At 43.6% G+C, this 24473-nt stretch overlaps 1 protein-coding gene across 1 annotated transcript in view; it reads right to left on the bottom strand.

The window, feature by feature from the left end:
- The window catches only part of TBC1D9 (TBC1 domain family member 9), a 129064-nt gene that overhangs the window by 67626 nt on the left and 36965 nt on the right, over positions 1-24473 (bottom strand). The window contains exon 2 of the mRNA XM_061384130.1: positions 2273-2383. Coding sequence (XP_061240114.1) covers positions 2273-2383 — 111 coding nt within the window. The remainder of the gene's footprint in view (positions 1-2272; positions 2384-24473) is intronic.

The following is a 24473-nucleotide window of genomic DNA, read 5'->3' as shown; positions in this document are numbered from 1 at the left end:
ACCATTCTACACTGTTTGCCAACTAAAAGTGACATTTTCCCAACCAACTCCCACCAGGCACTTTCCCTTCTACCGTAGCTGGGTGTTGCCCCTTGTGTGGTGTGAAATACAACTCTATCTTACGAGGGATGACACTGTCAGGGTCCAGCTTCTCTCTTCCTTTATCCTTATCGCTTTCCTCTTGCTCTAATCCCCAGCCCTCACGCCTGCCTGGATGGTTTTCTCCCTGCCCAGACTCACACTGCCATTCCTTCATTCACTGGAATGCTTAAATGCTAAGTCACTTCATTGTTTCTCCTGTTTGCATCTGAACCGGAATAACTTTAAAGGGACACAACTACAATGTTAGAATTTCAGGTGCTGAATCCTTGAGAGTGTTTTGCTAGGGTACCAGAGCCCACCGGCAGTCTGAAATCATCCCCACAGAACTCCCCCTGCCCTTGGAGAAGGCCAGCCAAGGTTCCTGTCTCTAGTTAGCAGCCCCACCGCCCAATGGCACTGCTTGGTACTTGCCCACACTGGGCTGTGACTATTTCCTTGCATTCTCGAGAGCAGAGGCCAGACCTAATTATCTTTATATCTTCAGATCCCAGCATGGCACTTCCTACCAAGCAGAGATCAATTTAAAACCTGAATAAAGTCAACTGAAAGAGCTCCCAGTGGTCAAAGCTAGACCGAATTGAGCAACAAAATAGTTGTGCTGGATTATAACACAAGGAATAAATAGTCATGCATTCACAGTGATAAAAATAATTGAACAAATTAAAACCCCCTACTCAGTAAGTGTGCATGGTGACTTACTTTTAAGGAGGACAGTTTGGGAAGGAGAAGAAGACAGTGGGAAAACTCAAAAAAAACACTACTCCAGCCAGGTGATCAAGGACATCATCAGTTATAAATCAGCTTGATAGGAGGTGCCCTTGCTTGACATAAAGTGATGAAAATAGCACTTTATCTCTGTGATCTTCCTCACAAAAATCTATCACCCCAGCCAAATCATGAGAACATCAGATAAATTCCAACAGAAGGACAATTCTATAATACACCTGACCATTATCCTTAAAAAATGGCAGAGTCATCAAAAACAAGGCAAGTCTGAGTAACTTCTACAGCCAAGAGGAGATTAAAGAGATATATCAACTAAACAGAAAATAGTACCCTGGCTGGGATCCTGGAACAGAAAAAGGACATCAGGTAAAAACTAAGGAAATCTAAATAAAGTATGGACTCTATTCAATAATAATGTAGCAACACTGGTTCACCCACTGGAACAAATGTTTCATAGTAAGATGTTAACTGCAGGAGAAACTTATATATATGGAGGAGCATATATGGAAGTGCTCCAAACTGTCTATTCAGTTTTCCTATAAATCTAAAACTAAAGAAGAAAATCCATTAATTTTTTAAAAAATCATGGCAAAAAATTAAAAAACAAAAACAAAACAAAACTGTTCAGTGCCCCTGCTCTTCCTAGGGTTATTTGAAAAAACAAATAACTAAAAAAAAAGAAAAAAAACCTCAGCCACTTTGGACTAGCAGTTCTTGTGAGAGACCTAATGACAGCATGACTGTTTACCACTATTTTAAGCCCAGTGAGTGAAAGTCGCTCAGTTGTGTCCGACTCTTTGCAACCCCATGGAATTCTCCAGGCCAGAATACTGGAGTGGGTTGCCATTCCCTTCTCCACGGGATCTTCCCAACCCAGGGATCGAACCCAGGCCGCCTGCATTGCAGGCGGATTCTTTACCAGCTGAGCCACAAGGGAAGTCCTTAAGCCCAGTACATTATTACGTATTACCATCAGGAGAAGTAAATAATCCCTACTCGGTAGGAAGGATAAGTATTCCTTAGTCCACCCAGGACTTCATGTGTTCCTAGTCATTTCCCAGCTTTGCTGTGGGGCCATGTTGACTAATTCTATCTAGCCGACGGGGTGTGAGTCAAGGTGGTGGCACTTCTTGGCCAAGCAAGTGGAACACCGGTGTGCCTCCACCTCCTGCTTTTTCCTTGGAAGTTGATCTTGGAAGTTTTGTGTTCTACGGGGTGTTACTACAGATGGAGGTGGCCACTGGATCCCCATAAGACTTCAGCAGGTTGAGAAAGAAACCGTTATTGTGTTCAACTGCTGAGATTCAGGGTTTATCTGCTGAAACGGCTATAGTAACTTGTCTTAAATGACCCATAGATTGCATCTCACAATGAAATGTCCCTTCCCTTCTGAAAGAAAGTTGTCAATCATAACACTTCCCGTATTTCCAAATACTGCACTTACCACAGGCGATGGTCCAATAGACCAAAGAATCTGGAGTCTGGTACAGGATTCGGTAAGGAGCGACTCGGGCACTGGAGTCCAGCACGACATCGAGGGTGCCCACCAAGAGGCCTGAGGACACAAAGCGGGGAGAAAAGTTGAAGGGTCTCCTCCAAATTCCCAGAGGCAGCACTGTGGATACGCCCCTTCTGGTGCACCTGTCAACAAACCCTCTCCCACCACATCCCATCTGGACAAAACTTTCCTCTCGGGTGTGATGCTGCTGGCTCTACAATACTTGTTCCACCCACCTGCAAGAGACGCTGCATATGCTGAAAGACAGTGCTGGTTTCCAAAACAAAACCAACAAAGCTCCTACCTCAGTCCCTGGCACACGGTGTTATTGACAATAAATACCTGTTTCAAATTAAAAAGTAAGGTATGAAGCACTGATATTCTGGGGTCTCTGCTTTACCGTCATTACAAACAGTGTGTCATATTTTCTCCCCTTCTTCATCCTACAAACAAATCCTTAATTTAAGTAACCTAACAAAACCACAGGAACCAGTCATGTACATCTGAGTCCATGTGCTAGGCAGCCCCACGTCTTATTTTCATAATAATAATATTTCTCACCTTTCTTTTGTATTGAAAAGGTACAGTTCAGCTCAGCAAACAATAAATGATTACTATATGCAAGGCAGGGCTTCCCTGATGGCTCAGACAGTAAAGAATCTGTCTGCAATGCAGGAGACCCGGGCTTGATCCTTGAGTCAGGAAGATCCCCTGGAGAAGGGAATGGCAACCTACTCCAGTATTCTTGCCTGGAGAATTCCATCAACAAAGGAGCCTGGTGGGCCACAGTCCATGCGGTCGTGAAGAGTCAGACACAACTAAGCAACTAACACTTTCACACTTTCAGATGCAAAGCAGACCCAGTGGGCATGAAGCTGAATAAGGCAAGAGTCCCTGCTGCTACTGTTGCTGCTGCTAAGTCGCTTCAGTCGTGTCCGACTCTGTGCGACCCCACAGACGGCCACCCACCAGGCTCCCCCGTCCCTGGGATTCTCCAGGCAAGAACACTGGAGTGGGTTGCCATTTCCTTCTCCAATGCATAAAAGTGAAAAGTGAAAGTGAAGTCGCTCAGTCGTGTCCGTCTCTTAGCGACCCCATGGACTGCAGCCTACCAGGCTCCTCCGTCCATGGGACTTTCCAGGCAAAAGTACTGGAGTGGGGTGCCATTGCCTTCTCCAAGAGTCCCTAAGACATGTGTAATCCAGTCGGGGCGAGGGCCAGGCAGTATATTAGGGCTGCGTTTAGGAGTGAACAGGGCTGTGAAACAAGCATTTCCCCCATCTCAATAGCAGAGTCCTTTGCTATTCGTCACATGGTGATTAAAAACGACTTGGAGGTGGAAGTGATCCTAGTCGAGGCAGGGAGGGGAAAGTAAAAGGCCCCAGCCTTCCTTGTCCTGCCACAGTTGCAAATAACTAGGATACAGGAAGCACCAAGCCCAGTGCCTGCCCCCCACCCACAGACCCCTCATGAAGTTCTATTGAATCTGAACCACGGGTTCTTATGAAACTGTCACCGCCAGTATCTCCTGATGTGTTGTCTTCCAGTAACATCTTAAGGCTTGGTTCTGTCCCTCCTGAATAATACCGTAATATGCATGATGCTATTGACATCGCTTCCTTCTGCTCTGCCAGCCTGGGGTCAAGTGACCTAGTGTTCAGAAGAGCTCCCTCCTGGTCTGGGGCACATGGACAGGCCATTGAGTTTCTGGTGGCTTTCACCCCCTCATTAGTAAAGTGGCCGTAATAGCCCTTGCCTTCCCGAACTCCAGGTATTAAGCAAGAAACCTTGGGGAGGTTTACACGGGGAAGCCCCACAGCTGTCCTTTCGGTCTTTGTCCACAGCCAGGAGTCCACCTAGGTTCACTGTGAACCACAATGATCACTAGCTGATCTGCATACACCAGGAGCAACATACTTTCACTAACAAAGTAAAAGCGAAGTCGCTCAGTTGTGTCCGATGCTTTGCGACCCTGTGGACTGTAGCCTGCCAGGCTCCTCTGTCCATGGGATTTTCCAGGCAAGAATATTGGAGTGGGTTGCCATTTTCTTCTCCAGGGGAATCTTCCCAACCCAGGGATCAAACTTGGGTTTCCCGCATTGCAGGCAGACTCCTTACCGTTTGAGCCACAGGGAAGCCCACACTTTCACTAAAGGGTAAATGAATTCATGTGTTTGCTCTGGCTTGTATGAAATACATCAAAAATCAAGTCTTTAGGGTCTGCAGAGTTTTCTGAGGAGTCATTTTCCATAGAATACCACACGTGTGCATTTTTGTTCTCTACTGTGACTAGAATTTACTGCAGACTTCTAATTACTCTTCAATTATCTGCAGATGGGAGGGTGTATTAATAGGAAAAGCAAAGAGTGCCAGCTAAACTGGATTGCGCTCTATGTTAACTAGAAACACATGTGATCCAGAAACAAGTCCATCACTCATAATAGGCAAGCATTGGTAATACTTTTCCTTTTCTAGAATCAAAATACTGGAAGTGACACATCCGTTGTTTCTAAGGCACACAGGCTTCACAGTCAAGGATGAACCTCTCTGGTTTGTGTGTGTATTAGTCACTCAGTCATGTCTGAGTCTTCGACTCCACGGACTGTAGCCCACCAGGCTCCTCTGTCCATGGGATTCTCCAGGCAAGAATACTGGAGTGAGTTGCCATTCCCTTCTTGACCACAGGATGTTCTTGACCCAGGGATCAAACCTGCATCTCCTGAGTTATAGGCGGATTCTTTACGTCTGAGCCAGTAGGGAAGCCCAGCCTCTGTGGTTTAACGAGCCTCTAAGAGAGCGTCACGGTAGATAAACATTCTTCCAAGGGCATGCAGAGCAGTCCACAGAGGAAGTCTGGGTTCTGGAGCTCTTCAGTCCTGGCTGGGCCACCTCCCAGACCCAGCCCCTCCAAACCTCAGTTCCCTCATCCTTAATGCCTCACTAGTCTTCTATACTCTGTGACACCAAAGAGAGAAGACCTCTGAAAGGGTCCAATCCCATCCACATGTCTTGACCACAAATGTCCGTAACTACAAATCATCTATACCACCCACTATTCTAATTAAAAACCCTCTGGTATCACTCAGAGGGAAAGAAAATTCAGTGGCCTTCAAGAGGATGCCAGTGGAGTGAGGGCTTCTGATTAGATGCCAGCTCACCAACCGTGTGTGTGCATTCACAACTGGCACCACCAATTCCATGAAGATTTAGATGAACACTAATAGGCACATCGTCTTTCCCTGGTGGCTCAGATGGCAAAGAACCTGCCTGCAACGCAACAGACCCAGGTTCGATCCCTGGGTCAGGAAGATCCCCTGGAGGAGAGCATGGCAACCCACTCCAGTATTTTTGCCTGGAGAATCCCATGGACAGAAGAGCCTGGCAGGCTACAGTCCATGAGATCACAAGAGTAAGAGTAGACACGACTTACTGACTAACTTTCACTTAACAGGCACATCCATATCTACTGGCCCTTGCTTGCCACAACTAGAGAAAAGTGCATGAAGCAATGAAGACCTAGCATAGCCAAAAATAAATAAATAAAATTATTAAAAAGAAAAAAAAGAAATAAAAAATTTAAAAATATCCATTCACTTGGTAACACAGACCAGGATTTTCCCTCCACTTGGGATAGTGTGCTTGTCCATCAATGCCCACCTCCCACCACCCCAAATGACAAACTCCTAATTCTCTCACGCCACCTCTTTCTAACCCTGATCTCCCTCTGAGTTCTGCTCCTGTAATACCTATTGCATTTATTTAAAATCAGTGCACATTTTGCCTTGTTCCATTTCTTCTCCTCTTTCCAGGCTGGGAGCTCCATGACAACAAGGTCTGATGGATCGCTTTGGGCCCCTAGACCCCGAACGTTGCTTGGAGCACTGTAAGACCTAAACACATGTCTGATCAAAGGACAAGTTATGTATTTTTAGAAGACTAAATCATAAATATTTACCGTGCTGCGTACATTGTACTGAGACAAGGAGTCAAGACTCTGGAAAAGAGAAAACACTCCTTCTGCACTCTGTGTCCACACAGAACGCTAGATAATGGGAAATCTGAAATCTAGTCTAGAGTATTCCCCCGCAAAAGCAGTAATCAGGATTTTCTTAGAAGTCTTATTACTCATCCCTCTGAAATGGCTGTCAAAATACTGAACCTTTCATCATTTCCCACACAAAGCACTGTTTTAGCAGCTGTTCTACTCAGCTATTTCTGGTGTTAAACAATCTTTGATCGCCTGAGATAACTAAGTCAAATTATGGCCCTCAAAATAACTCTTCTCTGCATCTACCTATTACATTAGCTTGGGGGCACCTTATAACATTAAAGTGCTGTTTTCAAGGAGATTCAGAAAACACGCTGCAAAACTTTAGGCCTCCCCCCGCTGTGTGCATTATGCAATGCAGACAAGAGGCATTTCCACTCCTGGGCAGCCCCTCACCCTCAGAGGAAGGGATGTGTCAGGGGAGGGTGCAACACCCACAGATGTGCCCGTGGCAACAATCAATCCATCTACTGATGACCCGGGATAATTTAATATCAAAGTGGACAAGGTCCTACAGCTCTCTCGGCCTCCCTCTATTCATTCCCTCAGCCTTCTGGCCTGTCAAAGATAGAGCCCTACAAACACCCTGCTGGAGCAGTCTGGGGAATGGGCTGTCTGCTGATACGGAAGCTACAATAGCACCTGCTAGGGAGTTCCCTGGCGGTCCAGTGGCTAGGACTCAGTGCTTTCACTGTGGTTGCCCCGGCTTCAATCCCTGGTCGGGAAACTAAGATCCCGCAGCCCACTCAGCACAGTCAAAACTACGAACAGTATCCACTCAAAAGAGTACCCGGTATGTACTGAGCACCGTTGTTTCATGAAATATTTCAAAACGACAGAAAAACCCTGAAAATTACAAAATACATATCCCATCACTCCGATGTTAACAACCGGTCTTATCTGCTTAAGATGTTTTTGATGCCGACCTTTCTTAAAGTGTTTATTGAGTTTTTTTACAATATTGCCTGCTTTATGCTTTGCTGGTTTATTTGTTTGTTTTTGCCTGGAGGCATGTGGGATCTCAGCTCCCCCACCAGGAGTCAAAGCCCTTGCATTGGAAGATGAAGTCCTAACACCTGACCTTTAGGGAAGTCCCGTTTTTTTTTTTTTAAGAAAACATCACACACCCAGCAAAGCTCCCCTCTTTGTGTTCCCTTCAATCCTATTTTCCTCCCCATTCACCACCCTCCAGTACTTCCCTTCCAACCGCCGAGGGGGCACCCGAACCCCTCCAGTATTTTTACTCTTCCCATCCACGTCCTTATACTTTTATTGGCCCCCACGTACACACATGAATCTATCAATAATTTAGCACTGATGTACATTTAAAATTTTACATTAATGACAGAGTTGATATTTTTCTCCAATCTTTTTTTTACCCAATGATATGTTTGTAAAAATTACCCAGGTTATTCTTATAAATCTGATTTATTCATTTTGAATATTGTATAATAGTCTGAAAGATGATGCTGTGAAAGTGCTGCACTCAATATGCCAGCAAATTTGGGAAACTCAGCAGTGGCCACAGGACTGGAAAAGGTCAGTTTTCATTCCAATCCCAAAGAAAGGCAATGCCAAAGAATGCTCAAACTACCACACAATTGCACTCATCTCACACGCTAGTAAAGTAATGCTCAAAATTCTCCAAGCCAGGCTTCAGCAATATGTGAACCGTGAACTTCCTGATGGTCAAGCTGGTTTTAGAAAAGGCAGAGGAACCAGAGATCAAATTGCCAACATCCGCTGGATCATGGAAAAAGCAAGAGAGTTCCAGAAAAACATCTATTTCTGCTTTATTGACTATGCCAAAGCCTTTGACTGTGTGGATCACAATATACTGTGGAAAATTCTGAAAGAGATGGGGGAATACCAGACCACCTGATCTGCCTCTTGAGAAATCTGTATGCAGGTCAGGAAGCAACAGTTAGAACTGGACATGGAACAACAGACTGGTTCCAAATAGGAAAAGGAGTTCATCAAGGCTGTATATTGTCACCTGGCTTATTTAACTTATATGCAGAGTACATCATGAGAAACGCTGGACTGGAAGAAACACAAGCTGGAATCAAGATTGCCGGGAGAAATATCAATAACCTCAGATATGCAGATGACACCACCCTTATGGCAGAAAGTGAAGAGGAACTCAAAAGCCTCTTGATGCAAGTGAAAGTGGAGAGTGAAAAAGTTGGCTTAAAGCTCAACATTCAGAAAACGAAGATCATGGCATCCGGTCCCATCACTTCATGGGAAATAGATGGGGAAACAGTGGAAACAGTGTCAGACTTTATTTTTCTGGGCTCCAAAATCACTGCAGATGGTGATTGCAGCCATGAAATTAAAAGACGCTTACTCCTTGGAAGAAAAGTTATGACCATCCTAGATAGCATATTCAAAAGCAGAGACATTACTTTGCCAACAAAGGTTCGTCTAGTCAAGGCTATGGTTTTTCCTGTGGTCATGTATGGATGTGAGAGTTGGACTGTGAAGAAGGCTGAGTGCCCAAGAATTGATGCTTTTGAACTGTGGTGTTGGAGAAGACTCTTGAGAGTCCCTTGGACTGCAAGGAGATCCAACCAGTCCATTCTGAAGGAGGTCAGCTCTGGGATTTCTTTGGAAGGAATGATGCTAAAGCTGAAACTCCAGTACTTTGGCTACCTCATGCGAAGAGTTGACTCATTGGAAAAGACTCGAATGTTGGGAGGGATTGGGGGCAGGAGGAAAAGGGGACGACAGAGGATGAGATGGCTGGATGGCATCACTGACTCGATGGACATGAGTCTGAATGAACTCCGAGAGTTGGTGATGGACAGGGAGGCCTGGCGTGCTGCGATTCATGGGGTCGCAAAGATTTGGACACGACTGAGCGACTGATCTGATCTGATCTGATAATAGTCTGCTTTTTAAATATACTGTAACTTACCCATTTTCCTAATAAAGAACATTTGGGTTTATCTCTATATTTTTTCTTTTGCTGTGATGGGCACTGCAGTCATTCTCTGTACATGATCCTTAAGTATGTAAGCACTTTCTTTAAAATGAAATTGTTGGGTCATAGGCTACGTGTGTGTTGATACCTTATTAGTTATTACAAAATTGCTTTCCAAAGTGATTGTGTCAATTTACACTCACACTCGGAAATTTACATTATACCACGGAAGGAAGAGAATATCTGTGTATCCTTAATATCTCCAACACTTAGTATTATGAAATTAAAAAAAATTTTTCACCCATCTCAAGGGTGAGAAACAGTATCTGTTCTTGAAATTTGCATTTCCTGATGATTAATAAGTTTCTTCCCTGTTTATTGGTCATTCCAGTTCCCTATTCTGAGTTACTTACCTTTCCTACTGTGCTGACATTTGCTGAAATTTCTAGGTCAGAAATTCAGAGTTTACTATTTAGAGTCTTCCACTCATATATACACTGGATTTCAATTCACTTCAGCAAATACACCCAGATATTTTTAAAGCCAGAGAGGCAATATACTTGGATTTACTTTTCTGTTACATTTGGATTTACATCTCTGTATTTGTTCTATATAAATGCAAGACCTTGAGATCAGTATTTGCAAGGCCCTCTTTTTCCTTCCCATGTAAGGTTTCTACAGGTCACAGGCTCCCATCTGTCCTCCTGCTGCTGCCTCTATGTTACTGGTACCTAGCATGTATGTCTTAGCACTTAGGTGGACTGTGATAATAGGCAGAAAGCTCTTAACCGATAACAGGGCTTCCCTGGTGGCTCAGATGGTAAAGAATCTGCCTGCAATGCAGGATACCCCAGTTCCATCCCTGGGTCGGGAAGATACCCTGGAGAAGGAAATGGCTACCTACTCCAGTATTCTTGCCTGGGGAATCTCATGGATGGAGGAGCCTGGTCACAACTCAGAGACTTGCACACACACACACACACACACACACACACACACGTTTTTAAACAATATCTAGAAGCAGTTGCTGATAGATACATATATCAACACCAGCCACATCATAATTTTTACACGTCTCTGAATAAATCTCGTTTGCTTGTTTGTTTCTAAAGCCTTTGAGGCTTTGCCCGAGTTGTTTTACTTGATTGGAATGCTTTTTTTTTCTTTCTGGAAAATGTCTATTTCCCTCAATAGCCAGGTCAAGTCACCTAAAGCATTTGTTTTACTCTTTTCACACACTCTCCCCATCCTCTCAACACTCCCAAATCTCCTAACAATGAACTATTCCCTTGTCTGTGATCTGCTGACCACTTTGCACTTCACATTACTAAGGCAACTGTTACACTGCTTCCTACCAGGGAAAAAAGTGGTTTCTTCTCTCTGGGCTGTCAGTTCCTTGAGGTAGGCCTGGCCTTATTTATCCTGGAATTCCCAAAGCCTGGAATAATGTCCCCCACATCATGCTGAATATTTACAAAATGGGCCACAAAGTTTTCAACCTGATGGACACTGGGAGAAACCAAGAATTATTTCCAGAGTTTATTCATCTCTGTCCCACAGGCCCCAATATAACAAGTTCTAGTAAACTGGCTATAAATAATTAAATTTGCCTATGAATCAGACAAGAAAAGGGGACCAAGACTTGAGAAAAAGGCTAGAAAATCCCATCTCAGAGAGTGAGGGGGGTGATAGAGTCCGAACTCAGATCTGAAACTGAAATTCATCATGGGAAATTAACTTCTCTAATCTCTGGAAGTAATCTGTCACTTTTTAATGAATATTGACAATGATCTGGAATGAAGGTGGATCGAGACTAGAGCTATTACTATTTAGGGAAAGCATTGTCTTTCCATTCTCCTACTTTTGGCAAGTAGTCCAGAGATTAGCAGTTGTTGCCAAAAAAACATAAGAAAACTCAAGGATTTAGTCAATTTCAACTGTTGCATCCGCCACATAGGCTGGTAAACACTCTGTTTGCACTACCATACAGGCCAGGAGACCAGAAGAGAGATGAAGGAACTGGCATGTGTAGACAGCCTCGAAGGGAAAGGCTGGAATTGCCAGGTGAGAGTTGGCTCCCTACCTATACCTGCACCTCAGCTTATAATGCCCCCAGTGTGATGGCCCACCCGGACTATGGCAGGCCAGTCACAGTGGGTGTGAGAGAGAAATCCAGGCGATGGCTGTCTCTGACGAAAGAGGTAAGGGTCCTGGAGGTTTAGCGGGGTGATGTGGCTGCGGCTGGAGATGGAGACAATGTGTTTCTCAGTGTCAATAACCTCAAAGACTCTAACAGCCTTTCTCAGACATAAGTACCGCTGGCTCAAAGGCAGAGGCCAGTCCAAAGCTGGGATTCTACTTTCAGCTCAGAACAGTCTAGGAGTGTTCTGTTTTCATAAATGTTGCTTATTTTCCAACTCCTCTAGCATATTTAGGTAGAAAACGGTTTCTCAACATGGTTCAAGCCATGATTACTGGTAGAAACAGGCCACTTATGACTCTCCCATCTCACCTACACTGCTGCCTTTCAGGACACAAGTCCAGCCAGGTGTATATCACAACTGCAGTGAAACCAGCAAGTCAGGGGCTTCCCAGGTGACTCAGGAGTTAAAGAATCTGCCTGCCAACACAGGAGACACAGAAACTGCAGGCTGAATCCCTGGGTTGGGAAGATCCACCACAAGAAGAAATAGCAACCCACTTCAGTGTTCTTCCTGGAAAATTCCATAGACACAGAGCCTGGCAAACTACAGTCCATACGGTCGTAAACAGTCAGACACGACTGAGCACAGCAGCAGGACAAGTTACTAGAGGGAAGGGAGCCCATCCACACACACACACGCACACACACACACACACACACACACGACCTTGTGACCATTTGTGGAAAGATCAATTAATGAGAATTCTGCTAATGGAGGAAATACATTGCTGATTCTGTCAGTTAGGACAGTACTTTATTCCTGGTAAGAATCAGTTTGTTTCTGGTATCCAGTATGTTGCAGACTGAGACTTTTGTAAAGTACAGAGCCCACGAAAAACTAAAATATAGCTACAGAATATAAAAAGAGACAAAGAAAATAAAAACCTCCGATTTTTTCATAATATAACAGACAAATGGCTCTAGCTTTCTAAATGCTTAATCTCAATTTCTATTCTTTAGCTCAAGGCAGCTGAAACAAAAAGGTTGCAAAACAGGCACTTTAAATAGCACTGCACTGCTGAAGGGGAGGCTGAGGAACTGTTTACTAGAATCACGTATCAAGAGTACATTTAATTCTATAACTTTTTATTTGGGAAATGAAAAAAATTATCGCTCTGCCACTGCAAACTAAAATAAAATTGCACAAAATCATTTCTCACTTGAAAGCAAGAATGTGCTATGTGCTAAGTTGCTTCAGTCATGTCTGAATCTGTGTAGCCAGACAGACTGTAGCCGGCCAACCTCCTCTGTCCATGGGATTCTCCAGGCAAGAATACTAGAGTGGGTTTCCATGTCCTTCCTCCAGGGGATCTTCCCGACTCAAGGATCAAACCTACGTCTCTTACCTCTCCTGCACTGGCAGGCGGGTTCTTTACCACTAGGACCACCTGGGAAGCCCCAGTACATGAATAAGGAAAGGCATGAGGTTTGTGTCCTACATTTGTCTTAAGGGGCCTGGGTTTAAAAGTGAGGAGAACCAGCCTGAAACTAACATTGTGTATGTCAATTCTACTTCAATTTTAAAAAATAAGTACAAGTGTGAAGAATCTGAACTAGCTGATTTGGTGATCTCTGAAGAGACCCTTGACTCATTTCTTACCAAGAGGGGAGCAGGCTCGAGGGGATTGAATGATGAGGCTCAGAGAGGCGGGGCACCCTTTCTGCAGTGTTTCAAACTAATTCTGGATCGCAGGCAGGGTCTTTGTGCCCAGAAAAGTTAGGGCTCAAAATATATGTTCATATTTGCCACAAAAGATAAAACACAGGCTGGTTTACAATTGAACAAACAGGGCAGAAATCCGAAATCGGAAGAGCATTTCGCCCGCAGAGCCTCTGTCAAGTAGCCAATTAGTTCTGAGCTGCTCAAGCCTCCCAAGCACCCTGGAAGGCCAAGTCTTACAGGAGTTGTTCCACTTCACCCTGCAGGCCAGTCTCTTAAAGTCACATGCACCTTCTTCTCCTGCAGAAAAGGGAGTGCAGGTGGAATTGATTTTTCCTTCTCATCGGAGGTGGTGTCTGAGAAGGAACTGTTAAACTATCTCTTTAATACTGTACTTCACACGATCGTTGAGACCAATAACACAATTTGTGGGGCCCTGTGCAAAACGAAATGCAGGTACTCTATGTCAAAAATTCTTAGGAATTCCTAGACAGCCACAGTAGAATAGTAAACCAAGCCTTGGGCTCTTCTAAGAGTGGGTCCCTGTGCACCAGCATGGACCACACATCCAGGGAGCGGTCCTGACCCTGGCAGTGCAGGGGTGATGTCATCTCCACAGACAGGCTTGTTGTTCTCAGACTTTAATCAGGGATTCAGGTCTACTCTGATCTAGACCACTGAGGACAATGGACTGGATTTATTCAGAAGCACCCGAGGCACCTGGGTGATCCAATTCCTCAGATAAGCTCTCAACCCAGGAAGAGGAAGATAGATGCATATTCATGATATTTATATGATGGGAAGGTGTACTGATTCTCATCTTGTCTACAGAAGTAGCTCTAAATACCTGAAACTGATGACTCAAGGTCAGCCAAGGTCAGGCATGAGAGCAAGGATGCAGGAGTCCTTTTGGTGCTGGGTGGAGCAGTTTACTAGTGAGAAGCCCACTGCTTCTAAGAGACAAACCGCACCCACCACCTCGAGGAAACCTGAGTGTCATGGTCCTAGGACCCCTTCTGTCGGGTGGGCGGACTTTGCAGAAGCCACTCACTGTCCCAAAACAACTGCCTACCTTCCTCCTAATACAGCTAACCTCTTCTCCACAGTGAAATAATATCACGTCCCTGGTGGCTGTTCAGTAAAGAATCTGCCTGCCAATGCAGCAGACACAGGTTTGATCCCTGGGACGGGACGACCCCTTGGAGAAGGAAATGGCAACCTGCTCCAGTATTCTTGCCCCAAGACTTCCATGGACAGAGGGGCCTGGCAGTCTACATTCCATGGGGTCACAAAAGAATTGGACACGCCTTAATGACTAAACAACAATAGAAACAGTTATGGATTTAAAATTACATTCATAGTCAGTGATCTAGAATGTCTATATATATTCCAGAACACCTATACAATATGTAGACATTAAAGTCATATCCTCAAATAATTATTTAATGAGATGGCAAAACATATTTAGTATGCTATGTGAAAAAATACCCACAAAGCTCTATTTTGTCCTATATGTTCTGTATGTAACTGTCAAGTTACAAGTACAATATTACCTATGCTATGAATTATAACATTTTTAAAGATTACAAAAATGAACATATTGGTGGATAAAACAATTTTACTTCCTTTTGTGTTGTTTAAAAGTTTCTAAAAGTTTCTGAAATGTACATTCAATATTTTTATGATAGAAACATTTTTTTGGTTGTTTTCTCAATTACTTCCAGCCTTCTATTTTGGGCTTTCTTTACTCAAAGAGAGATCAAGGCATCAAGTAAACAGATGACTACTGTGTTTACATTAAGGCTGTTCCTTCACAACCACAGGTTAGTAATCTTGTTGCTAGGATGCAATATGCCAGCTAGGGGTCAATACTGGAATGAACGGCATTCTCAAAATACACTCCAATGGACAGGGGTCTGTCCTTATAGACATTTTTTTTTTAACTTCATTTTTTTCCCTTTAGTATATAATGCACAGAATACAACAAACTGATACATATTCATACATATGGGGCTTAACTCAGTTGTAGTGACTAGCTGTTTCACAACTGCTAAGTCACTTCAGTCGTGTCCGACTCTGTGCAACCCCATAGACAGCAGCCCACCAGGCCTCCCCGTCCCTGGGATTCTCCAGGCAAGAACACTGGAGTGGGTTGCCATTTCCTTAACTAGCTTATCTTAAATCAGAAGATTATAGACCTAAATTTAAAACCATAAAAGTTAAATGAATGAAATTAGTTTCGCTACTTTCATCACTGAGTATTCATTATATTTTAAGTACCCACAGTGTTACCTTTAGCTACTCATGAGCGAGGCGAACGATCAGGCAATATGCATTTATACCTACACAAGAAATGGCTGGAAGGATTAAACTGTCTAAAATGGTTCTCTTTGGAGAATGACAGCAGTATGAAGAGATGCTCCACAGGGAAGGAATGAGGAAACTCTTTTTTGACTACTGGAACTGTATTTTTCAAAGTAATAATTATGCTGTTGGAACTATACTTTGTAAAACTTTGTACTCATAATTATTGACAATGTGCATATATTATAATAAAGCTATAATAAAAGAATTAATAAAGGAATACAAAATATCATGATGAAAATCCTGCCTTAAGACTTCACAAAAGATGTGACTGTAACCAATCAGCTCCTGTTATTTTGTCATGGGCACTGGTCACCCTAAGAACTGGTTCTCCTTAGGATTCATGCCATGCATGGAGGTGAACAGGAGGAATGTCACACTATACAAAATTAGGTTGCCTTTCACCAGAGATGATGACCAGGGCAAAAACACAGGGCTTGAGTGTGACCTAAGTATAAGATGAGCCTGGCCAGTCCATCCCTTCATCTTAAGGGAATCTGAGCTGAGACAGATTATGAGCAAAGCCAAGCAGTTACAGATGGAAGCTGAAAGAATTCCATGACGAGGGAAGGCAGCAAACAAGCCAGATGTCACAGAGGCAAAAACACTGAACTAAAGAAAAGATACAAAGCAGAGGCTGAGGAAGCCAGGTATCCTCAAGAGAAAAGAGCAGAAATGTAGAGGGCAGATGAGCAGGACCCAAGATAGGGAGCTGAGGGGAAGGCGGGGAGCCACTTCTTACTGTCACAGGCCTCCTGTTGAGTCTCCAGGCCTGGGTCCAGGTCATATGTATCCTGGCAAGGAATCCAGGTACCTGAGGTGGCCTGAGTCTCTGGTCCTTGTAACCAGAAGTGTCCAACTAAAACCTAACTCCATCTGGCTCTATCTAAGACGGACTTTGAATAAATGTTCTCTTCTGTACGACAGCAAGGCAAGTGTTATATAAGAAAATGCCAAGGCATTAACAGCAGTTTAATAATATGCTTTCCAGCTGTGCATCCAAATATTCCAGAACAGATAAAAATAGTGGCTGCAGAACTGTAATTAAAACAGTCAGGCTATTTACAGGGGAGAGGTACAGTAGCAGCCTGGCTCCATCACTGGACTCGACTTTTTCACTTTGAGAGCATCCAACTCCACCCACAAGCCCTCTTCAGAAGAATCTTGGTTCTAGCTTAGCCTCAAGTCACCTGGACAAGACTAAGGGCTATTTCACAGAGACACTTCAGCTTGTAACGGATCAAGTGAAAGTAATCTTCACTTGAGGTCCAGATAAAGCTTTAAAGAGAAAACCGAGCTGGGAGGACCAGAAAATAAACAGAACATCATGGCACCAGAACATCTCCCACCAACAAGTGGGAGAAGTCAGAGCAAGAAACCTGCCAAAGATGATTTGACTTTGCAAAGCTGGTGTTGTGCAGTGGCAAGTAATGCCCTTATTTCATCAGACTGCGTATTATGACCTGATGTATTTTCCAATATATGTAAATGACCTGCAAATGTAGGTGAGTCCCTTATGGAATATATTAAACCCAATTAAGATTTCTTAAGAAATAGTTCAAGGATGGCCTCAAAAGTCCTTATAAATTTCTCTGAAAAATATCAATAATGGATGGCAAAAAAAAGAAAAAAAGGATCTCTGGCAATAAGAAAAACAATGGACTGGAGGTTGGGGGGCTTCTTTGCAAAGTGATTTCAAAGTCATTTCCAAGATACTGTTCTTTTTTCATGCTATCAACCAGACATAATAGACATAGAGAAGGATGCAAACCAACTATGTAATTTTATCAATGTCACTGACTCACTGTATCTTCAAGCAGAGACTGAAGAAATATGAAAAGTAGGGGGAATTGTTTTTTATATTATTATCTTATTAATGAATGGGGAAAATAAAAGTAGTGAAAGTCAGGCTTTGTTTCCTTCACCCAGAATTACATCTTCTGTACCCAGCTTTTTAATCTCCAAGCAAAAGTGATACACGCACACACAGATGTATATACATACGTGTCATATGCACACAGATATATGCATACACATTAACTGTACCATGCTCATTTAAAGCATGCCAATTCAAAATGAGTTTAGAGTTGCTATGTCTTCTGGCAGTCTTGATTCCAGCTTGTGATTCATCCAATCCAGCATTTTGCATAATGTGCTACTCTACATATAAGTTAAATAAGCAAGGTGATAACTTACAGCCTTGACATACTCCTCTCCTGATTCTGAACCAGTCTGTTGTTCCATGTATGGTTCTAACTCTTGCTTCTTGTCCTGCAGGTGTGGCTTTTTTTTAAAAAAAATCTTTATATTCGGATTTCTATTGTTGGATTTAATGAAACACAATATGCGATAAAAGAATAAGATTACATGAAAATCAGCATTTCAAAACTTTGAAAAAAGATAATCACAGGCAGGAACTCCTTTTATGCCAGTGTTTCTCAACCAATACGCTTTTTGAAAACACTTAAAGACGTTCCACACTCTCTTCCTTAGATTTGTTTATTCAACCCTAAACATCCTGACTGGAAAGAATCAGCATATGTTCCCTGAAATCAGAAGATACAGACAGAAGATTTTGGCCCTAATTTTCTGTCACTTGTATTGAGAGAGACAAGAGGGAGAAACAGAGGGAAAGAGGAAAGTCCAAGTTTTAAAAAATTTCGAGTTGGAAATTAACAATATGGAAGATGCGTCTTCAAACTGCACAGGCTTCCTGTTCCAGAGCTAGTACATAGATGATTCTAGAATGCTAATGACTCTTCCTTGATGGCTAATTCACCAGCCTTTATGCTTTACGACACGACTCCCCTTTCCCTATTGTGACAATATCTCATTTACAACTTGCAGACTAATTTCCCAGCAGTGTGTCAGCTACAACCAGAAATAGCAAGAAAGATACTGGACCCAAGGTGCTGAGTGAGTCCAAGGCCCCACTGAGAAGCAGACAGAGTGAGGCATCCCAGCACAGCGCTTCCAGCTTCAGAACTTCTCCTTTGCTGGCTGAGGGCCAGGGCCTCTGAAATCTAGAACGCAGATCAGGAAAACAGGTCCTTTCCACGGCATGGATCAAAGCATGGTCAAACCATGGTCACGGCATGGTCAAAGCATGAAGATTCTGTGAATGGCGGAGGCCTGTGCTTCATGCACTCCAGTTTTCCAATGGGTGCAGCTAGTGCATTCTCTGAGATAGTAAAGTGGGGTTCACGATGAGCCGGTGCCCAGCCCTCAATCCCCTGTCATGACAAGGCTTCCCAGGTGGTGCCCAGGAACAGTGACACACGCTGGACAGCACACAGGCTCCTCAGCCCTGGGGGCAGCTGAGTGGGGCCTGACCCCGTGTGTGCTGCATATACTGAAAGAAAGGGAAAAGTGAAAGTCGCTCAGTGGTGTCTGCTGCTAAGTCAATTTAGTCGTGTCCGACTCTGTGTGACCCCATAGACGGCAGCCCACCAGGCTCCTCTGTCCCTGAGATTCTCCAGGCAAGAACACTGGAGTGGGTTGCCATTGCCTTCTCCAATGCATGAAAGTGAAAAGTGAAAGTGAAGTCGCTCATTCATGTCTGACTCTTCACGACCCCATGGACTGCAGCCCACCAGGCTCCTCCGTCCGTGGGATTTTCCAGGCAAGACTACTGGAGTGGGGTGCCATTGCCTTCTCCTCAGTGATGTCTGGCCCTTTGCAATTCCATGGACTGTACCCTGCCAGGCTCCTCTGTCCATGGAATTCTCTAGGCCAGAATACTGGAGTAAGTAGCTGTTCCCCATTCCAGGGGATCTTCCCAACCCAGGGATCAAAACCAGATCTCCCACACTGCAGGTGGATTCTTTACCATCTGAGCCATCAGGGAACCATTTCCTAAGTGTGCCTTGATGTGAAAATAGGTGAAAACTCTCGATTAGACTAAACAAAGCACAATAAACTGCCGAGGTCCAGCCCCGGCTGATCCAGGGTATATGAAGGAGAGACGGCTTCGGTGATCTATTTATTTATTTATCAAAGATACAAAGAGTAATAGAAGGAGGATAGCTCAGTAGGAAAATTCAGTGGAGAAAAGAAGCTGAGTAGCTTGGTTTATGCGGAAAATCAATATAACCCATGACACCAGGTTAGCTCTGACCACGGAGGCCGCAGGCGCCCTCTCAAATAGCGGAAGGTGCCCCATCTTAGACACCTTCTCGAGTGGGTCTTAGAAGCCCAGGCAAATAAATGGTCGCAGAGGATATCTGCGCTCCAGATGGAGACTCAGCTGGAAGTTAAGGGGAAGAATGACATGGGGAGACCAAGCTTTGGTGAGCAAGGCCCGTAGCTTTATTTTCAACAGGGGCTTATATACCCTAAGTTACACATAGTGGATAATAGGGGATGTAAAGTCAGCAGTCTTTGATCCTTATCAAAAACCAGGGTTTTTTCCTGCAAATTTATCGTATACAAATGGTTTAGGTGATTTACATCATCTTCTGGCCAGAAGGCCTATTAACATTTTATGACCCTTGACAAAGACTTATCAACAAAGACTTATTTTCTCTAAGAGTAATTATTTTAAGGTTTGGCGCCATCTTCCGAAGATAAAATTGCATTCCTATAGGGCGGATGTGTAATGGGTTTACAACAAAGGAAAGAATTTATTACCTTAAGGGTCTAAAGTTACTAACACCAAGGCCACTACTTATTTTTTCTACATACCAACTATATTAATTAATACACATTCAAGAATACAATACAGGGGATGTGAAAACTTGGCAACAAGCATTGGCTCATCAATGAAATCTTTTACTAGTTTTATTCTGACAGTTTCTAACTCTCTGAGAGGCTCTAAGCTATTTGAATATCTTAAGCTTCCAGTGCCTCTCGAGGCTGGGAGACTGTAAACAATCGTATGCATAGCTGTAGGAGTCCGGGTAAACTTGTTAGGAGAGTTAGAGAGCCATCTGAGGGGTTTGGATTTAAACTCTCCTAAATGCCCAGGAACTTTATTAATTGGAGCTGTAAGTTAACTCTTTGACAGAGAGAGCGAGATGGTGGTGGGGGACAGCCCCCAGTAAAGTCAGAGGTGAGAGCACAAAGCAATAAAGTAGGCAGACTCTGTTTTTTTGGGGGGTAGATGCTCGAGAATATCCAGTGGGACTCCTGAGGCTCGATCCCGCCTTTGCGTATGCCGAGCCTCCTTCCTCATGACCTTTGTCACGAGTGGAATGTCTCTCGATGGCTCCCAGCAATAAACATTTCAGATTAATACCACATTACAAAATTTCTATACATTTAATTTTGATACATACTGACATCATGCAACTGAACTGATAGTATGGAGTTTTCCAAGAATTTGCCTACAAAGTTACACTAAACATGCTTTATTTTATTTAAATGCTATGGACATATGTTTTCTTTTTTATAGGAAAATAGTACATCTAGCTATGTTCACTATGTACATTGGGAGGTAACTCATGTGACATGTGCCTGATCTTTACTTCTCTTTGGGCTTGTTCTTGGAAAATTTTTATTAGGACAGAAAAATCCCCTCCTTGTAAATGTTTTGGGATCCTTAGTCTGTGTTTCTCTGAATGGACACTGAGTAAATGTGAGTCAGAGCCTCCATGTAACCAGTGCCTCCCCAGAAGGCCCAGTGAATAAATGACCACAATCACTGAACGCTTTCATAGTAAGCAAGCCAAATGATTAAGAAATTACCAATATACCTATTTCAAATAATTTCCAAAAAGTTCATCAGGGAAACCACCTAGGAAAAAAAAAAAAGAAAACTAAGCTCTTTTAAATTTGTGAGAGTGCCAGCAATACAAGGGAAATGTTTAGATGGCATGGGTCTATCTCCTTGATGGGAATGGGGATGTTTCTAACATGGCAGGGCCCACCCAGTGTTGTGCAAAGTAATTGGAGGTGGTGGATTCAAGTTCCCACTTTCCCACTCATGAGCTGTGTGACTTCAGACAAGTCACTTGTTCTCTCTGAGCTACAGCTAACTGCCACTAAGTCAGGGATCATTTATGTTCCCTGCCCATCTCCCAGGGTTGCTGGGTAAATTCAGGTAACATATAGTTCAAGGAAGATGACACTCTACATGAACTGCGGAGTATCTTCTCTATGTAATTTATTCAGGATTAAAAAAAAAAAGTTTAATTTTACAGCATGAAAGGGGCAGTAGATCACAAATCTTCCATCTTCCATTACAAAGGAGACTGAGCAGCGGGTGAAAAAGCGCTGGTCATGGTTATGTTTTGAATCTTAGGAAATAGTCATCACGGTTATGAGTGCCTAGAAGAGGTGAAGGAATGAATACGGTCCCATTCCTGGAGGCACGGTGTTCATCTTTGTCATCACGAAACAGACACCGAGCCGCCATGGAGATGAGGCTGGCCACTGGAAATATAACCGATCTCCGCTGTCTTTGAGGACCCAGCTGGGAAGGCAGAAGCAGCACATACAACAGCAACCATTAAAATGCTCATTGGCCCAGTCAGTTCAAAGGTACATAGAATGGATCTCCAGGGTGATCACCCGGAGCTGGGGTGCTCACTCAAGAGTGTTCCGCACAGTGTCCTCGCGTTGGGCTCGGTAGAAGACAGCATTAAAAGCACCAAGAACGTGGGTGGAATCCCCATTTGACTTGCATCCAAGGGTCATGACTTTGAAGCCGGGTAATATATACTTTGGAAAAGTCACAATTTCTTCATTCATACAACGAAGGTGATAGTACTCCTGATGCGGTTGCGGTGGCGATCAAAGCAGAGAAGGCGTATGGAACATTCGGCCAGCCCATGGCGCTTGGTATAAGTGTTCAGTGACAGTCCTGACCAAGGAGGCTGCCTGCCTGAGTGTGGCAAGGTGACCCAGCACAGTGGGAAGGTACAAGGCATGTTTGGGGAGTGACAGCAGCTTTGGAATAGAGATCAGACTGTGGTTGGGCAGCCCTGTGCTGCACCGTCTGGACTTTATTCTACCAATGAAAGTTCCGGGACTGGAGGAGGGGCTGGGAGTCACACAGATTGTGTAGAAACCCTTCTGATGACAGCGTGTAGTTGTTAGGGAAGGGGTAACAGAAGCAGGAAAGCCAGTTGGAAAACTTTATGAGGAGAAGGTGATTTATTGAGCCCCTTTATACTAGTAACTGTCCTTATACAAAATCACCACTTTAATTCTTGCAAAAACCCAGGTGAAGTCCCCATTTCACAGATGAGCAAGTGGAGGCTCAGAGACATTAAGCGAGGGAAGCCAGGATCCATTTACCTGTCCAAGCAAGTTCACTAAGATGCTTCCCACACACAGGATGACAAGGGCCTTGGACTGGTAGGTACAGCAAGAGAAACTCAGTACCACTGTGTTCCATGGGTGGAAATATTGGCCACTCCAGGAAAAGGGGTAAATTTTCTGCTGTTTTTATTTCTATTAGGGAGAAGCCTTCTTAATCTGCTTTTTCTCAGAGGGGACTAACCTTTCAAGAGCTGGTTTCCCTGGTGGCCCCAAAGCTTCTGACAATACTGGCAAGTTCAGACCTCACAAGTTTAGTATTTTCTGTTTATTCTCCAGAATGGAATGATGGACCCTGTGACTGAGACCGGAGACCAGCTCCTGTGGAACACCAGAGGGGAGCCACGGTGGTCCAGGTAGCCTGCCCACAGCACAGCTTGTTCCTAGAAAGTGCTTTCCCTGTGAGATAAATGATCTTACTAGGGACCAGGCTTCGAAGGAAGTTTCCAGAATTACCCTGACACCTAACTCGCAACACAACTAGACCCAAAAGGTGGGAAAGACTCTAAGGGTCTCAAGGGCCTGGGGAACAGAGTTCACATTTCCATTAGAAGACTTGTTTATACTCCGATTGGAGAAATGGAATGAAATGTACTCTATATGCCAAGCACATACATATATTTTCCCAACTGACCTTAAAGCAACAACTAAACAACACCAATAATGGTGTTGCTACCCTGATCACTTTACATGCATTTTTAAATTAATCCTCACAATATCCGATGACATGAATGCAGCTCTTATCCCTATCGGATGGATGAGACCGTGGGCACATGCCTCAGAAATACAGAAGGAGCCGGGGCAATGCAAACCGCACCCAAGTGTGGTTGCTGAAATCCTTTCCATTAACCTTTGCATCTGTTTCTACAAACAGGTAAATCAGGGTCATAATAAAACAAAGACCAAAAATGTATTTATTCAGACTGAACTGAGGTCAGAGACCTAAATGTTCATTTATCATCCAGTCATTCGTTCACCCAGCAAATATTTACACAGTGACTTAACATATATCTGGTATTGGGCTGTCATGGCAATGCTATGTTGATCTTAAGAAGCCTTTGGCTTAGTGGAGAATATGGCAAATAATATATGACAGATAATGCTATGATTTTGACCTAAAACTATAATTCTTAAAAGTGGTACCACTGTATACTTTCTTTTCACTTTTTGACTGTTATTAAAACAGACCCTTATTTTCTGCTCCATGCTGGAGTTAGCTGTTTGTTTTCATTTTACTTTGAAAAGACTCCTAACACCATTTGGTCTGAGTGTGCTCCCCATAGCCTTCCTTCTCAGACCACTGGCTGTTATCTCTCCTCCCCAGTCACTGAATCATGGCTAATGACTCTTTGGGGTTCTCACTCCCTCTTTCCCCCTTGCCCGCCTCTTTGCCTCCCTCTTCTTTATTTCTTTCAACCTCCTTTGGTGGGGTGGAGCTTTTTATTTTCTTAGACTATTAAATTACATTGTATGATGGAAATCATGGTACCTATTCATTAGTGTTCTTTCAAATAACAAAGGCCTGACTATGCCTCAGTGGTTATGGCGTTCTGAATTACAAACTCTAATAACTCCCAGTAATTACCCCTTCTATGCCTCTATGCCATACACTCACAGCTTCTCTTCTAAAGGTCCTGGGTGGCTGGCATAAAGAAAAAGATGATAAGGACACTACTCACACTACAC

The sequence above is a fragment of the Bos javanicus genome, chromosome 17, assembly GCF_032452875.1.
Source record: "Bos javanicus breed banteng chromosome 17, ARS-OSU_banteng_1.0, whole genome shotgun sequence".
NCBI classification, from domain to species: Eukaryota; Metazoa; Chordata; class Mammalia; order Artiodactyla; family Bovidae; genus Bos; species Bos javanicus.
Note: the sequence above shows the minus strand (reverse complement) of the source record. Positions and strands in the feature narration are given on the sequence as shown.